The sequence below is a fragment of the Ptiloglossa arizonensis genome, chromosome 7, assembly GCF_051014685.1.
Source record: "Ptiloglossa arizonensis isolate GNS036 chromosome 7, iyPtiAriz1_principal, whole genome shotgun sequence".
NCBI classification, from domain to species: domain Eukaryota; kingdom Metazoa; phylum Arthropoda; class Insecta; order Hymenoptera; family Colletidae; genus Ptiloglossa; species Ptiloglossa arizonensis.
This window is the reverse complement of record NC_135054.1, coordinates 23140687-23158658: the sequence shown is the minus strand read 5'-3', so window position 1 is coordinate 23158658 and position 17972 is coordinate 23140687. Positions and strand designations below refer to the sequence as shown.

Genomic DNA, 17972 nt, shown 5'->3' with positions numbered 1-17972 from the left:
TAGTGTACTTGACGCGTTCACCGGTGTACAGGATCTCGAAATCTGAACAACCTAGCTGTACCGCATTTCTCGTAAAGACTTTGTTCCTCGTACAGTGTGAACGCGTTGAGAACTTACGAAGCGACATCGAGACGATTGTCTTTCGTTGTTCGATGAGAAAATGTTCGTTCAAGTATTATCCATCGCTACGGGCATTTACCACGGAGGGTTCGATCGAGTGAAACGTTTTCGAGGAATTCTTTACCGTACGATTTCTTTACCAATATTTTTGCGCGATGCGTTCCAAAGAAACGACTTTAGCGATTGTAGTACAGTTATCAACGTGGACTTTGATCACTATCGTTGTTGCCACGATACCGTTCGTTTCGTGCCCCACGACTCCAAGAAGCTGCCAATTAATGCTTGCAAGTGCTTAAAATAATTTTCAGCGCGATGATCTAACTCGTGTTTCGTCGTTAGTACAGTTTTCCTTTTCTTTTTTTTTTTATAGTCACGCATTCCGTACCAACTTATAACCGAAAGTATAATTTGTGCTTTTCACGCGAGAACGCGACATTGAATTTACATGGAAATTTTAGCGTACCTATTTTAAGTAATTTCGCTACGTCGAACGAGACGTTAAACGTATGGTGCAATATTTATAGTACCCGTTATACAACGTAGACGTCGTTCGACGATTAAAACTAATCGTTTATTTCCAACGAAAGTTACTCGCGGTTAACGCTATTATTAGCACGAAGCGAGAACCGTGCTCTGCGTTTTATACGTTTTACAAATTTTCTTTTGTATTATAAACCGAAAACGGAGATCTCGAAAGTAATTTATTGTTTTATTACCGCACATAGACTGATTCGCTGCCATTGTTATTCCGTGTTCGGTAAGATCGTGGAAAAGAATAACCAATGTATCGTTTACGTTTTTTTTTTTTTTATATTTTACGCTCGAGGACGCATCAACGTCGATTACGATCAACCCTATGGATTCTCGATTTTATGTATAATTGTTGAAACAAGGTTCGCGCAGCGAACACGTTATAGAAATACAGTGCCAGTAAAAGGTGAGTCTGAGAAGAAATTGTTGAGAAACGAAGCGAATATATGTTTACCTTTGTACAGTGAAAAGATTACTTACGCGCCTGCGTAATAAATTTATATTAAATATATACATATATGTATATATACGTACGTATATATACATGTATACATATATACGTACATATACACCATTGTAAGACACTGGAAATAAATATTTTCTAATTTACGAAACCTCGTAGTACCTTGAAATAATTTTCAAACAATCTGTTGATCCATCGTCAACGGGTACAGCCTACCTTTGCTAACAAATACAATGCATTTCGCGTCGAATATGTCCACGCAATGTCGCAAAATAGTTCACGTAGAATATGTCCACGAATGTTCTCTTTGCAACGACGCGATATCTTCGAACACGATCTCGTAGAGATACGTCGATGGCTGCACGTTCAAGTTGAAGTAATCGCGAGCCAGCCGGACGATTAACGAACACGCGTGGAAAATGAATCTTTCGGGTAGCGAAACATCGTTTTCGCGAATTAGCGTAACTCGAAGGCCCCTCGAGGTCCCGAGTTTCACCTCTCTCGCTTATCGTGTCGTCGCTAAAAAGAAACGAGACGAAACACGCTTCTCACCATTTCCGCCGTCGATTTTCGTTCGCGTCGATGCGAGAGACGGGTGTTCGTTTGTGTTTTTTGTTGTTTTTTTTAATTTTCACTGATCGTTTGAAACGATGTTGCAGTTTGGAAGGTGCTGAAGGATTTGGAAGACGGGCCCCCGTTTTTGTGCCCGAAATGCGGTCGTACTTACACCCACAAGTGCAACCTGACTAGGCATTTGCGGCTCGAGTGCGGCGTCGGGCCGAGATTTCAATGCGCTTGGTGCAAGAAGCGATTCAAACATCGACATCACCTGAGGGACCATCAGAGAATTCACCTTTACGCGAACTGCACCTTCAAGCCGCGAAACTGAACAAGTTTTATCGCTACCCGGTCGCCCGATTCGCGAGCTTGCGCCTATGTATTTATTTATTTATTTATTTATTTATTTATTCGTTCGTTAATTTATTGAACTATTTATCATCGACTCGCAGTCGGTCGGCGAGGCGCGCGGACGTCATCGATCTCAGTGGTTAATTCGAGAGGAAAGGTTCTCTTATTTTTTATTCGCGTAGCGATTCTCTTTCCACCGAAAAGGGTAACGTTGTACTCTTAAGTACTTTGTATATTCTTCGAAGGACGAAACGGTCGAACATTGTCGTTTATTTTACTTTTTTTTTAATTATTTACGCGCGCACGACGCGGCAAAGTTGTGCCCGCGTATATACGATCGCTGTTCGACAAGGCCTTTCGTTGTATCGCTTGTGCTGATTTAATTTTTACGTAATTTAAGTCGCGAGTACTGTAAAACTACAAAGTACATATATAGGGCATTTAGACACGATAAAGAAAAAATGAAAAAAAAGTAATGGATATTCAACGGTGTCCAAGATATAAGATTCGAAGCTAGAGTATTTTCAATGTTTGTGATCAGTGTGATTGTCGAGTCTGCGCCAAAGACAAGGTATTAATAAAGTATCTATTAGCGTGTAAGTCGTAATTGTACACCGAGCGTAGACGGTATAGGTATATTTGCGAATCCGTAGAGACTGGAACGACACGAGTGTACAGAGAAACAGCCGATCTGGCCGTAAACGAATCCGTCTCAATTTTTTCTAATCCGGTGCTCCAAGTACATAATAAGATAAAGCCTCGGGGAAACGGCTCCGTGGTTGAAATCATCGAGCCAAGCGAATCGACGAGATGTTTCGTAAGACAGAAGTGCAAATACCTCTATAATTGTGCCAAAGATACGATCTAGTTTTTACGTTCGAGAGATCAACACAGCAAACGCTTTCGCGGCGCATCTCGTTAATTGCGACGAGAGATTCAAACTTTCCTACGCGGATAATAGTGCAATATAAGCTAGCATAAATCTACGTCTTAAATACGCTTCGAAGTTTTCCTAGGTTAGGGCGAGACATTTTGCCCCGTTCCGTTCCGCGGAGAAACCCGTTAGAATTCGATCGCAGAACGCGGAACAATATTTCGTACGAGAGTGTCGCGGATTCGAGGATTCCGTCGAAAATAAAAAAAACTCCGAGCGAAGTTTGAGCACCGAGCGAAGAAGCAGTGTCCGCTCGCGGTAACACGATCGCAAGCACAAGTTCGTACGAATCGTCGACGCGTCCGTTCGAGATTCGCGAATCGCATCGATCTGAAAGAATCATCGAATTTTATCGCGCGTTTCGAACGCGTCGCTTACGATTAAAAGTATTCGAGCGAGACGGTAGAGAGAGAGCAGCGCGTTGTTCGAGTAGTTGGACGATTGAGTTAACGCTAAGCCAAGCTTTACAGTTCCTTTGATGTCCGTAGCACGAACGAAACTACTATGTACAGTTAGAGGAAGAGTTCCCGCGAAACGACAGAGCGAAAGGGCTATCTTTTATAGACAGAGCGATTACGCGGTAGAGTTTTCAACTACGTTACGAACCAGTCATTTATTTCGACTACTCGGCGAGATCGCGCATCTCGCAGCACGAGTAGCCAATTGCGTTTACTTAACAAAAGACATGTACCTTCGCAAACAGAATAAATTTACTTTTTACGAAAATTCCGTTTCACTCGTTCTCACCGACCTTGTTTACGCGCTAGAAAGATCGTAGTTACTCGTCGATTGACTCTGGTCAACGATATCGTTGTTTATTGTACAGGCGAACTCGAACGTCGCCGGTTTTTCTATCTTTCTATTACGGGTTTTCAAATTTTCGCGCCACCGGGAACGATGTGCGTACAGCGTTCCGCAAACGCTCGAAACTTGTCGCACTTCCACACGCGTCGGTACACCAACGATGGTAAGTTACCTACGACGAGTTACCGACAACGAGTTACCGACAACGAAGTACCGAGAACAAAGTATCGACCGCAGAAGATTGCCAAGCGCTCGAGTGCAATTCTTCCACTCGAAGCATTCGATTCCTTTTCAAATTACAATACTCTATTACAGAGAGTCGGTACATTGGTAAATAAAAAATAAAAACGATTAGAATCTTAACCAGAAACAACAACTTTTACGTTTCCTTGCGCAACTCTGACGCCGTGTCTGTGAAATCCTTCTCGCTTCCGCAAAGTCTCGTTCGTCGACCAATTAATTCCCTACGGTACACGGTAACGGTTATTCAACGCGAAAGATACGTTAAATAACATTTAATCACGATTACAGAGTTTCTGTTCCTCCCGAGTGGTAAGACGCCGGAAAATCGATACGCGTTTTATCGATCGTTATCGACTCTCGACCGTCGGTACATTTGTTTCCCACCATCGGTAAAAAACGTTCGTAACTCCCAACGGTAAGGTATCGAGGAAAGATAACACCTAAGCGCTCGGGCGCAATTCTTTGCGATATTTCGATCGGAAGAACTCGATTTTTTTTCAATTTGAACGCGTTTTACGCGACGAAAGGTACAAAGACGTCGCGTTCGGACGCGTAACGAGTTCTCGGTTACGCGATGGGAGTTTCCAAGCATTGCGCGACGACTGATCGATCGTTACCGATTCCTCGATCGTCCGGTCTCGGATGATTCGAGACGATCCTTCGGGACAGTTCCCTCGTGATCTTTGTCCCGCGATAGGTAAACGATGGGTCGACGGTAGGCCCGGTGTTTGGAGCATCGTTGATTTACCGGGCGACCTTGGTGCCGATCGCGTCGCATTTTCGCAGTAGGTTCTCGCGGAAGGGTCGAGGACAGGTCGCGGTAGATCAGGTAGGAATTACGCATCGTCGGTAGGGCGAGCGGGTCGGCGGGAGGGCGGGACTCTGGTCCGGTGACGTTACCGCGAGTTAGCAGACGCGTGTGTCCACGTACGTACGTGCGATCCAGCAGGAACCGCCGCCAGAAAATCAATCCGGGACGTCACGCCGTCGTGTGTATCAACATTGGAAAATCAATGGTAACCCGTGACGTAGGAGTCCCGCCTCAGGACGGACCAATAGGCTGATCCACCCGTCCCCCCACCGTGGCGAGCTTTTACACCTAACCACACGGCCGCCGGCGTGCTCATTCCGTAGCAGACAGCTGCCCAGACCGGACGCGCGTGTATTCGAACATCGTCGAAAAGGCAAACGCACGCCGAACCGACCCGTGAAACGCCAACACGAGACGTGTATGCAGTTTTCCAGTCGACACAGCAGCGAGAGCAACGGCTGCCACCTACCGTAAACTGATCGTCCAGCGACACCCGAAAACGGCCGTAAACGCCTCCACGCGACGAATATACCAAAAACTCTAGACGATTCGTCGTTCCCCGTTAGCGGAATACGCGCGAATCGAGCGACCCGGACACACCGAGGATAATTGTTCCCGAGAATCGCCGGACAGCCTCCGGACCCGGTTCAACACGGACGATCCACGCCGCGAGCGCGAATTCGCCTCGAGAGCTAATCGACCATCCAGCCTCCACTTTCGCCGAACCAAAGACCACGGCCCTCGTACAGTGAAGCGCGAACAGTGTTACCGCCCATAGGGATCACCGCCCCCCTCCCCCCACCCCCCGGTGGGAGAAACCTCTTCGATTCGAACGAGAGAGTCGTCCCGCGATACGGGTCCCGGTTCTTACGAACTCTCCCGGAGGAGAACCCTAGGGTGGAACGCGCCGCTCGAAACCGCGGAGAACCCTGAGAAACCGAACGGTACCGCGAGAGGGACAGAGAACCAACGGGAAGAAGAGAGTGCGCGCCCACGAGTGCCGGCTACCGAGATGGCGTTTATGATGCCCGTGGTGAAAAACGAGTGGGACATTTACAAGACTAATCGCCACCGGCGATCCTCGGAGTGCTCGAATCCTCAGGCATGTCGCAGCAGGAAGGTGAGTGCGCCCGATCATGGACGCGGTGAACGCGGTGAACGCGGTGAACGCGGAGGATGGAGAAAAGCCGGGCGCTCTTTGACAGTGCCCAGGTTAGGTAATAGCACGAAACGGATCTCGCGCGTCGTTGATGTTTCGAGTTGCTTCGCTAGTTGCGCACTATTCTTTTCCAACATTGTTCGAACGTAACGCGATCCCGCGACTTATCGTTTACGCGATAAAGTACGCTCGGTTCCTCTACGAGTTTCCGGCAACCGCGTACCTCGCGACTCCCCCTCGTGGAACCGATTCGCTGATTCGTGAAACCGCGATCGGGAACCGGTTTTCGACTCGAAAACGCGTCGTTCGCGAACCAACGGAGCCGAGAATCGCGTTCCATGACGCGTTTAGGTGGATTTCGATACGGAGCGCGTTTCCAAAGGGGGCCTCGAAAAAGCCGGATGTAATTTTAGTAATTTTCGCGCCCACTGCCGTGCTCGCCTCCACCGGTTACGCAAAACAGCGAATTCTGGACCGGGAACGGGTGTTAATATATTTAGCCATCGAATATTTCGAGCGCGAAAGAGTAGGTAATTTCGTCGATTTCGCGATCGCCGAAAGAGCACCGCGTTCCATGGAACTCCGAGAAGAGTTCTAACTTGACACGTGCACACGATCGAGCCTATCGAACGTTCCGAGGCTGCTCGCGCAGCGAGGAACAGCCTCCTTTGGCTACGATTCTATCAATTTCGTAAACTTCGAAACAGTGACACGTGCGAGCGGATTTCGATAGCCAATGTTTCCAGCGCGGCACGGAAACGAACGTCGGATACGATTTCGTTGATTTCGCGACGAACCACCGTAGAGAAGTTTCGAGTCGGAAGCGCATCGAGGGGTGGTTCCTTGGCGCGTTTAAACGGATTTTGATATTCGATATCGTCGAACGAAAGAGAACGTAGCTCGAACGTAATTTCTCTTCGCGAAGAACACGGACGGATTTTCATATTTCATATTTCGAGCGCGTGAATCGATATCGTTACTCTACGCGACGAGTTCGCAGCGCTGTTCTTTGTTATATTTCGACACGGAATATTTCACGCGCTCTTTCCGCGTTTGGCAATAATTTTGTTAATCTCGCGAGCGAGAAAGAGCTCGCCGTATCGTTCGAACTCCTTACGAGAAACGCGTGGGAGATTCTCAGAGTATTTGGAATTATTTGGAGCGCGGTGCAAAGAAAGAGGATCGTTCGGACCTAATTTGAGGAATTTGGTCGGTTACTCGAGTGGCCGGTTCAGCGCGAGGAAAGAGCGAGCTCTCGAGGAACGCGCGAGCGACGAAAGAGCGCCGTGTTTATTCCGTCCGTGTTGCTCGGGTGAGGTAATCGTTGTTGACAGTCTTATTTCGCTGACGAAGACAACAGAGCGAAAAGCACGTTGCGGCGGCCCTTCTCGACGAGTATACCGCGTCGACCGTATTCTTTCGCTCGGTGACCACGTAATCGCGAAAACTGTCTAGCTAGGAATCCCTGGGAATCGATTTCGATCCCGATTCGTCGAACGAATTTTAAAATCCACGCTGAGAAAACGAATTATCGTCACGGTCCAGTTTTTAATAATCACGCGCGCATCATCGTGGACGATATCTGGCCACCTCTTCCCGGGAGTGACGCGCGATTGCGCAACTTCGATTCTCAATTTCGTAACGCGTCGTGCAGTAATATCTCGTCTCGCGTGAATTCTCGCTCGGGACGCCCCTTATCGGATGTCTTGTTCGTTCCATAATCCGATATGTCATCGATAACGGAGACAACCGGTCGACCGAGTCGGACGCCAAAGGACGAGAAATCGTATCTGTTCTTTTGCTGGTCGGTGCGTGCATTGTTCGATGTAAATCTCGGTATCTATTAGAACCGACGAGAATGAAAAGCCACGTCGGGACGATAACGCCGAGCACGGGAGGAGATAACTCTCGTCGAGTCCTCGATCCTACGGTTACGGTCCCTAACCGGTACGCAAACTTGTTTCTCGCGAAACGATCGAAAAGGGTACCGCGAAAAAAGGGATCCGTGAAACGTGATCGTTCCTCCCGAATATCTTCCGGTTCTCGATCGATTTTCGCGGGTGCCGATCTCTTCGTCGATTTCCATGGAAACCGATCGTATCGAGGAAGCCTCCGATAATCGCGATATCGTTATCTCGTGATTTCGAAATCGTTCCTCCCGTTGACGGACATCGAATCACGGTAATCGAAGATTCATACTTTACACTTTGAGCCGGTGACGATCGGGGGATCTCTCGGTGCTCGCGCGTTATCGATCGCGCATTATTTATTTCCCTCGCGAACGACACGGCCGGACGTGCGCCTCGAAGGTACGCTCTTTCCGAGCCCTCGGACTTTTTTCGAGCAGTTTCCTCGCGGAACGCCGCCATCTTTCTACCTTCTGGATCGTTCCGAGCGCGATTACTCCTCCGCAACGAGCATATATATTACACACGGCGTAGTTTGTATCGCAGTAGTAAGTACTTTGCGTAGACTGGCTCGATCGTTTACCGTAAAATAACGTATCCACCTCTACCGAGGTTAGCCTCTCTGTACACCCCTCCTGTAAGAACCCACGCAGGACACTTTGCACATCCTTCCAACTGCTTCCGTGCCCGTCTCTAGACGCGTTTCGTGCGCGACCTACTCGCGCCCAACGCTATTATTCGATAAGACTTTGTTTACTTCGCGAAGCTCGTTTCAAATTTTTTTCTCTCCGCGTTACACGCTCACGGTTGCTCGAACTTTGTTCGCTCGCGTCGATACGAAAATCGCGCGCAAATACGTTTCAAAGTTCCGTTCGAATCTACGCGCGTTTCGGACGATCGGTACCCGCTCGAATAAACGGATACGGAAAAAAAGAAAGGGAATCGCCGGAGGTGAAGTCTTACTCTCGTGGAGGCGCGCGGAAAAGGGCGAAAGAGTGAGAGGGGAAACCGCAGATCGCGCGGTACTGCAAATCGCGTTAATCGATAACTACCGGCTCGAGAGAGAGAGATAGTTATCGCCGCGTTGCTCGACGCGAAAATTGCCGGTGCGGCTCTGTACTGGCGTTGCACATTCAATTACGCGTGCAAGTGTGCGCGTTCTCCGTCCGGTCGAACGATGCTCTCTTCGAGTTCCGTTCAATTTCGAAACATCGAGCCGGTCGCGAGCCTCTACGCTCGGAACGATCTCGAATCGGAGCGATACGCAACCGGAGAAGAACCAGGGAGGGTGCAAAGTGCAAACGCGAGCTCGAATTTCTCGTAGCTGTCTCTCGCGTTGTCGGTGCTCGGTTCTCGCGATCGCACCACCGAGTTGCCAAAGATCTACGGAAAACGCGGACCTCTTCTCACGCGCGATGTCTCTCAAAGGTCGAACGTTCGCGACGATCCAGCCCGCGGCTCGTTGTTCTTTTAATTCGTCGCACCTGTCGGCGAACTTCTCGAAACTCGAACATTTCCACGGCGTTCCGTTGTCGAGGAACACTCTGTACTGTCTTCGTTGCTCTCGAAGGTTTGTGTTTCGTAATCGTCTTTTTATTCGTGGTGCTACATTCAACGTCTAAGAACCGAACTCTTCCTCTTTCGATCTCAAATCTTGGAACCTTTGGAACGAGAGTGTCTCGAACGCGTGGAACTCGGATTTCTAACTTTCTAACGCGACGAGACGATCGAGGGAACATCGGAGCTCCTGTGAAAAACGGTGCGACTCGAATAAGAGTAGAACTAGCTCCGAGGAGGACACTGCTTCTACGGGAGCGTGTATCTCGAGAGTTCTGGTCGTTTCGGGCGCAACCTGGACCTCTCGAGGCTCCGTTCGAGGTTCGAGGCAGGCGTTTCCTCCGTCGCGGAGGATAGGTCTCGAACATTAGACGAGATCGTTGTCGTCGATGTATCGCAGATGCTAGGATATTATTTTCATCGTACGCAAGGCCACGTGTCGCGAATCGAGCGTGTGCCTCGAACGGGTTACGCAATCGCGCGTAACCGGGAGGACGGCGAGAATCTGCGGCGTGAAATTCGCCGTGGCCGCGGTCATCGCGCACGTGCACACGTGCGACTTTGATCGCTCGATGCGACGCGATGCGTCGTTTGGCAACCGCTGTTCGATTCTAGCCTCACCTCGAGAATCGGGTCTTGCGCGCGACCACGCCAGAGGAACCTTCCTCGCGAATTCGAACACCCTCCGAAGGGCACGGTATCACCGCGAGAAATCGGGTATCGGCGTGAGATCGACGTCGTGGAAAGCGCTCGAGTACGCGCGATCGATCGGTCGATGTCCTCCGCGAATCGAATTCGAAGGTCGAATTTCACCCGCGCGACGAAACGGTTCGTTTCGGTACGAACGCACGGTGCACCTAGCCTAGCCGAGCGGAAACTTTGACATCGTTGGAACCAGTCGCGACGCGAATCCACGCGTCCAACTAATTGAGAGATACGTTTGATTCGTTGATGCCTCCGAGTAATGACTACTTCTTCGAGAGGTCTAAAAGTTTCGTTGATGTGCAAAGTAATCGGTAGAGGGATCGACGCGTCCAACTCATTGAGAGATACGTTCGATTCGTTGATGCCTCGGAGTAATACCTACTTCTCCGAGAGGTCTAAAAGTTTCGCTCTTGTGCAAAGTAATCGGTAGAAGGATCGACGCGTCGATTCGAACGATCGATCGGTCCGTTTCGGGAAAGAGGAAACGTCGCTCGGTCGCGGGAGAAGCATCCCCTCGTGGTTCGTTTCCGAGTTCGCGGACGTCCCGTCGCGAACGCGGAAAGAATTCGAAAGCGGGCCAAAGTCCCGCGCGGGATCTCGCGGTTCGATCTTCGCGGCCGAGTCGAATACGAAGCATCGGCTCGCGGTGAAAGTAGTCGGGTCCTTGCGCGTTTTGAAAGGAGGCGTCTGTCTACCGAGAAACGCTCCGGAACGAAGAAGCGTTTCGAAAGCGTCGACGTACGAAACTTTGAATTTCTATCGCGTTCGATACCGGGTGAGTCAGAGCGTAACTTGTCGAGTATTCGCACGTTCGGACGGGCTACGATCGTCGGTGATCAGGGTCGCGTTAATGGACGTTGAGGAACGATCGAGAGGTAGCTCCGCGGAGAAGAGCGTCGATCGTTCGCGCAGGCACCGGTTTCCGGTACGATTCGAAACAGAGGAGACGCGTCTCCGTTCTTTTTCGATATCTTTCGTTTGCCGAGCACGCGCGCGATTCGGTCGCCTCGATGCCGGTAAAATAGCGTCGATCTCGTCCGGGACGGTATCGGGCAGGTTGATAGATTCTCACCGGTAGATGTAGCAGTTTTCTGTAAGCCGCGCGTCCACCGTAGCGCGCGTTCGAGATTTTAAACAGGGGGTATCGCTTTCTGTCGCACAGGTGTCGGAATGCTCAAAGTCGGAGGGCCCGTCGCTGTCCACGTCCCCGGGCTCGGACTTCCTGACGTCGCCTGCTCATCGTTCCGTGCCCCTCACCTCCCGTCATTTCTCGAGGACCTCGTCGAGGGCGTCCCAGAACTCGTTGCAGAGCCCGAGCAAAAGCACCGGGTCCTCGCCGCCGAAGACCGGCAGCTCCAACTCCCTGAACAAGTTCCACAATCGTTTGGTCGACAAGCTGAAGAGGTCGCTGAGGAAGGCCGAGGAGTGCGGGGAGGACCAGCGGAACTTGTCGTGAAACGTACAGGGGGTTTTGGGCCGGCCACCGATTCCCGGCTCGAAACCGATCGAGATCCGACGCACCTCGGCTCCCGTTACCACGTCCGAGACGAGCAACGACGAGGTGGCACGATCGTGCCCGGATCCGCCGCCATCGGCATGGTAGACGACAGCTGACGACCCGGAAGGAGAAGCGCCGGTTCCTCGTCGACGAACGATCGAGCCCGTGACGAGGACGCGCGAGCACTGCCGATAACGAGGGATACTCGCGAATCGGTTCGTAACCGCGTTACGAACGACACCGACGCCGGAACGAGAACGAGAAGAACAAGGAGAAGAAGAAGAAGAGGAAGAGGAGTCACCGATCGCCGAGATAGCGAAGACGATCGGTACGCGCCAAGATCGACCACGCGCGAGGAACTTCCATCGAGAAACCGGCTACTCGAGTTCTCCGGTCTCCTCGATCCTCGAGGAGGCTACGCGAGAGTAATCGAGACCGACGCGATCCGCTCGAGCTTCCAGCGACCGAACAACGCGACCGCTAGTAGGTTAGCCCGCGTGCTTGCTCGCTTACGCGTTCGCTCGTCCGCCGATCGCGGAGACGATCGTGCGCAAAACGAACCCGTACCGCCCTTCTTTCGTTCGAGCCGATTCCGTATTTTGGATCGTTGTCACGACGGGAGACGGCCGACGAGAAACGACGCACGAGGAACCACACCGGAGCGACCGACCTCGAGATCGTTTACGGTCTTTAGTTTACCTCGACGAGAACGAAACCGAGTCGAAAACGAAAGAATCGATCACGAACGATACGTTTACGGGCCGAATTTCGATGCACGCCCGCGAGACGCTCGACCCTTCCCGAATACGCCGATCCACGGCCGGGGAAACGATATTTTTTCCAAATCGATCGCGAGACGCGATATCGACCGCGCGATCATTGCTTTATGGATAACTGTGAGAATCTGTTTAGGATGACGGCAAGAGGAATGATAAAGTGACGAGAGAGAGAGACAGAGAGACCCGTGGCGAGCGATCTCGGCGAAGGAACGGGAACCCGGTCTCTCTCTCCGAGACGAGAACCAAGATGCTCCATCGCGAGCGAAGAATCGGCTAGGACTACCAACCACGCGGAGAACCCGACGGAACACCACCCTGGAAGAACCGCAACGAAAGAGGTACACGTAATTGCGAACCGGATATATATTCGACGTCGATGCCCGGGGTGCACGTTCAGAGGTCCACGTGTATTCGTATATCGCGTTCGTTCGTCGCGCGTCAATCGCAGAAACGATTACGTCGGCCGCTCGACGGATCTCGAAAAGCAGTTCCTTCGTTGCGTTGGTTAACCCGCGTGTAGAATATCGAGGACGCTGCGACCACCGATCGTGTCGCGTGAAACTTTTCCTACGCTCGAACGTTTACTCGCGAATGAACTTCTATCCCGAGATCGCGGACTCTTTGGAAAAATGAGCAGCGAACGCGCGCGCTCGTCGCTGCGTCGAAAAGTACTTTCTCGTCGCGCTCGAAGAAACGCTCTCGTTTCGAAATTTCCTACATTCGGGAATTGCGTTCGCGTTGAAAATTCCGATCGAGTTCGCGCGAATATTGGCGATATTACCGCGCGTAGACGCGGCAACGAACGTACCGGTCGTAAGATCTCGAAACGTATAGGAAGTTCGAGAGTCGAGACGCGTTCGAGGTGGTCGCAGCGTCGACGAAGGCTCGATGTAGGCGTTGCTAGCCGCGAAACTTTTGCTTTCCGCTGTTCCGAAAGTGACGATCGGTCGGGAATCGGCCGGTGATACATCGATCATCGTGCACAAGTCCTCGGATTAGAATTTCGTGGTATAATTATCGCTACCGGTACGTGACACGTACGATTCCTCCATCTCGTTCCAGTTCTCTTGTTTAACGTTACCCCGATCGCGATCGAAAGAAAAGTTTCGCGTTTAATCGTGTTTCACGCAAATGGTAACCATGATGAATGTGTTTTTGAAACATTAGGAGCACGCAGAAAAGAAAGAGCGACTAAACGGGGGCGTGACTCGCGTCGAAGCGAAGGGGGTTCCGGTAAGAGCTTCTCGCATACGGACGCAACCGGAAACGCTCGTTTTCATCGTTAAGATTACTTGCTGCCTCCGAAGGGAACGCGCGCGTGTGCGCAATAAGCTGCGAAGGGACGCACAGGGTCGCGAATGCGTGTACACGACACTCGCGTACCAGAGTTGGGCAACGATCGTCGATCGCGACGGTTATTCGTTTTTTTTTTCTTCGATCGTTCGATAAAAGTAATCGCGAGACGAAGCGACGATCGCCGATCGATCGAGCATCGCCGAGATGCGGCCGATCGTTTCATCGTTTTTCTTTCCCTCCATTGGTCTAACTCGTTTCGATTATTTCGCCTTCTATTCTTTAATCGCGATTATCGACCACGCGAGAATCGTGCGCGTCGATCGCCGATCGGCTTACATTTTGCCCAACACTGTCGCGCGCACACCAATACATAATATATGCGAGCTAGCGAGAGAACGGAAGCCTAAGAAAAAACAATACTTTTAACCATGTACCGTTCAAAGCGAGATTAGCCGTACTTACACGCGTGAATATTTATTCGAAGCTTTTGTTACTTTGTCCTCGTCTCCGTTTCTACGGGTTGTCGCGCGTTGCAACTCCCGAAGGGCGAGATCCTTCGAGGGGAAAGTAAATCGAAAAAGTGGGACGGAATTTTTTAGACACGTTAGATTTCACCTTCCTGGTCGGGTATTTCAAAATTCTTTCCTTCGATCGCGAAAACAGCTTCGTAGCTTCTCCGCGTTACGCGTAGAAATTTTATCGCACTTTTTCGCTGTACTTTCGACCGTGCCACGAATTACGGGACATCCTGTTTAATTCGAGAGACGAGCGAGCACCTACCGCGCCGAGACGATACGCGTCCGTCTTCCGCATTAATTTTCGTACATTTGGAACACTGCGATTCCTCGAACAAGTTTCCGAGTAATCTTTGAAACGATCCGTTCCCGTACGGTTTCCCGATCATTTCTATTCGCGTGTACGATCCACGGTATCGTGTCGACGCGAGTTCCAAAGTGCTCGCTGAAAACGCTTGCTGAATAACATTTATGCCGTGAAAGAGATATTTTCTTAACACGAATCCTCGCAATATATCGAGCTGCATCATAGCGCTTTTCCCTCTGTCCTGCGCCCGAGGTATGTATTCGATTTTACTGTTTCGATTAGCCGTTACGAAGCATTTGTTAACTTCTTGTACAGTGTAATGTATTACTTCCGTCGAAACGAACGGTCAAGTCTGTTATTCGTTGCATGCCGAGCAGTCTCTTTTAAAAGACGATGCGGGGAGATGAAGAAGGAAGTGTTCTCGAAATTCAGGACGCAGAACGACGTCTTTCGAAGGCATCGAATGAAATCACAGAGATACCTTATTGTGCAATTACGGGAAACGGACTGAAAAAAGGCGTTTCGTTTTCCGACAAATCTGTTCGCGCACGACGAAGAAATTCGAAACCAAAGAGAGTCTCTGGTTCCGTATAGCTGTTTCTTTATCGATTGAACGTTCCGTTTTCCTTTTTTCATTTCCTTTTTTTCGTTCGATCGAGAACTCGGCCGATCTCGTCGATCGCGACGATCCCGAGCGTGTACGGATTATTTTTTTTTTTTCTTTTCTGTTTTTCTTTTTTCCTCAATTCGACAGTATTAAGTCATTGCGTAAGATAGAACGTACACGTCCTAGACGAGAAGCTAATACCGTGCGACATCTTCTGCGTCCACTTTTGTTGTTTTTTTCTTCTATTTCCATTCTTAATATTCGAGAGAAATTTTACGTTTCGCGCGCCTTTGCTTGTCGTTTACGAAATTACGAAGTGGGAGCAATTAAACGATACCGCGTGTAACTCTGTGATACCGTAAGCTATAAGGTAGAATTATTTTGCAACGATCAAAGAAAAATAAACGAAAACTGGGAAGAAAAAAAAAATGAAAAAAAAAAGAAGAAAATGATAGAAACAAGAGAGTAGTTTGGAGAGGTGTTATATTGTTACGACCAAAATTCGTACGAACGCTTCGATTCTCCGTCAATTGGCGCAAGATTTTTGACGGTGGAGGAAGGAACAGAGAACAGGCGATCGAACGATCCTTTTTTGTCGAATTCCGATCGGAAACCATCGGACCGGTTGTCGCTCGAAATAGAAAGAATATATTTTCAGTCCCTATTTAGAAAATTGTACCGAACTTTTCGATGAACGCGAAACATTGCAACGCGATTTCCACGAAGCAATGTAAATTCAAAAGACAAGAATAATTCCAACGATAATAGATTTCGAACGTCAGCGCGACACACACACACACACACACACACACACACACACACACATACACATCTATGTACACACGCACGCGCGTTCTGCGTATTTTTGAGCTAGAAGACGGAGCGAACGAAGCGGAAAGAGAGAAAAAGGATCGTATCAGAACGAGAAGGAGACAGAGCTTACGAAAATATGCTAAAATGTCGCGCGATGGACTTAATAACGCAAACGTTGCTGTTACATGTAAGACTGCTTTAGAGAAACAGAAGAAACAAATAGAATTATCGGTCGGATGTTACATTGTGGTGCTGGACGGAAGATTGGGACGCGCGGAGGGCGAGCAAAGCCCTTCGCGGAGATTCCCAAAGTTTCGTCGGATGATTTGTACTGATGAAAATAAAAAAAAAAAAATGGTGTTACTAGAGTTTAGGGATTGACGAGATAATACGATCTATTTATTACGGCGGCCTCGGACCGCGGAGTAAACGTGGATCGGGACTCTTAATTTCTTCTGGTTTCTTTTGTGCGCGGTCTTCTGTTGCTTGAAAAAAAAAAGGTTCGTAGAACGTTCGTTACTTTTCAACCGTATCGTAAGAAAAGCTTAGAAAACGGATGATTTTATAGTTGATCTGTTAAAACTCGATCCACTTTCATTCTACGGTCGCAACGTTCGCGCGATTACAAAGCTATACAAAAATATATATATATATACACACTTAAACACACATATATATATGTATATTTATTATTCGACGACTTGACTATTTTTTGTATTACTGTTTCAAGTACTTTATAATTATTCGTTATACCTCACTCGGGACATTTTGAGCTGATTTTTAGCGCGTGGTTGAGGAGACAAGGCACAACTTCTGTAACAAATCCGCGAACTAAGTGCTCGTAAATTTCTTAACCGCTAATTTCCATTGTATCGATAACACCTGTGTGCTAAGTTTCGCGCTAAAAAGGTGTGTTTAAGAGCGACTTCGACTTCGACGTTTCGCGCGTCGAAATTGAACACTCGACTCAATTCGTGTATCGTAGTGTATTATTTTTCCATTTAGACGATTCTCCACTCGACCAGTAAAATCGCTTGTACGCGTCGTGTTGCCAAAACCGATACCAGCCTGCGTAATAACTTTCCTCGCTAATTCGTCTCAGCAGCGCGTGCGCTGATCGCTCGAGGCCTTTCTCCTCATCTACGACGATTGAATGTCACTGCCAAAATCCCCCAGGATTACGTAAACATGTAGCATGCGTGGCCGAAAGACTCGAAAACCGACTGTTGTCGCCTTTTTCCCCAACAGTCTGTTCTTATTCTACCGCCACGGGCCTCTGGCAAAACCCCCAATTGTATTTCGATCTTACATTGTGTATTTATTTTTTTTTTTTTACGAACAGCGGCTTTCGTTATCGAGAAAGATAAAACCCGCGACGCTCGCTTTTCTTCGTCGATACTTTTTGCAAAAGACCGCAAGCGAAAAAAAGAAAAAGAAAAAGAATTAAGGATCTAAGCGTACGTTGAAAATTTCTCGTTGGAAAATCCTGCAGTTGTTTCGATTTCGTAGCGATAATAGTTTCCGTCGAAGGGTGAAAATTGTAAGGAAAAAGCGAGACGGCGGGTGCACATTCCATAAAATCTAACTATACATACTTGTCTAAAATAATAAATCTGTTAGCGTTTGATAAGACATTCACGTAAAATATTACACGCGACGATGATAATAAATGAATAATATATCTAAAGTTTGAAAGCTTACAATAGACTCGGTTTACCATTATTATGTATCGTGATTTTTATGTCATGTTCAATAAATGAGTTTTAAAATATCTTTCGCATTGTACCCTTCGTTTTCCCATGAAACGGAATCCCGTTCTGGAGCGATGTTACTTTTGGTGTACCGGTAATCGTGCAAGACTTCCAAGGATTTCGCTGTATGCCCCGGCGAAACACTGGGGTAATTCTTTCGTAATGAGTCACGCAACGACTCTAAAATTACAACGGATGATCGTTGAAACCGATGATGACACGTAAAACGGTGTATCTGTGACTCGAGTGACGCGGAATCATCA

The 17972-nt window shown here is 48.8% G+C and overlaps 2 protein-coding genes and 1 long non-coding RNA gene across 6 annotated transcripts in view; 2 read left to right on the top strand and 1 right to left on the bottom strand.

The window, feature by feature from the left end:
- LOC143149484 (uncharacterized) overlaps window positions 1-17972 on the bottom strand; it is a 125599-nt gene that overhangs the window by 85447 nt on the left and 22180 nt on the right. The window lies entirely within an intron of this gene.
- Window positions 1377-3045, top strand: LOC143149409 (uncharacterized). The gene is made up of 2 exons (XM_076316746.1): window positions 1377-1490; window positions 1761-3045. The coding sequence occupies exons 1-2, from the start codon at window positions 1377-1379 to the stop codon at window positions 2001-2003; spliced, it is 357 nt and encodes a 118-aa protein (XP_076172861.1). The 3' UTR covers window positions 2004-3045.
- LOC143149454 (uncharacterized) lies at window positions 4890-12692 on the top strand. 4 transcript variants are annotated; one of them, XR_012992790.1, is made up of 3 exons: window positions 4890-6032; window positions 11306-11969; window positions 12554-12692. XR_012992790.1 is itself a non-coding variant. In XM_076316860.1 (2 exons), exons 1-2 carry the CDS (start codon window positions 5828-5830, stop codon window positions 11755-11757), a joined length of 657 nt encoding a protein of 218 aa, XP_076172975.1. In that variant the 5' UTR covers window positions 4890-5827; the 3' UTR covers window positions 11758-12692. The 4 variants fall into 4 exon arrangements, 3 of the variants coding, with proteins under 3 accessions (XP_076172975.1, XP_076172976.1, XP_076172977.1); XM_076316860.1 differs by having other exon boundaries at window positions 11306-12692; XM_076316861.1 differs by lacking the exon at window positions 12554-12692 and having other exon boundaries at window positions 4903-5935; window positions 11306-11730.

Bases quoted from the DNA above. Each gene is read 5' to 3' on its own strand.
- LOC143149409 (XM_076316746.1), top strand. From the start codon at position 1,377: ATGTCGCAAAATAGTTCACGTAGAATATGTCCACGAATGTTCTCTTTG. The intron at 1,491-1,760 runs GTAATCGCGAGC...CTGATCGTTTGA, and splicing joins GGCTGCACGTTCAAGTTGAA to AACGATGTTGCAGTTTGGAA.
- LOC143149454 (XM_076316860.1), top strand. From the start codon at position 5,828: ATGGCGTTTATGATGCCCGTGGTGAAAAACGAGTGGGACATTTACAAG. The intron at 6,033-11,305 runs GTAATAGCACGA...TCTGTCGCACAG, and splicing joins TTTGACAGTGCCCAGGTTAG to GTGTCGGAATGCTCAAAGTC.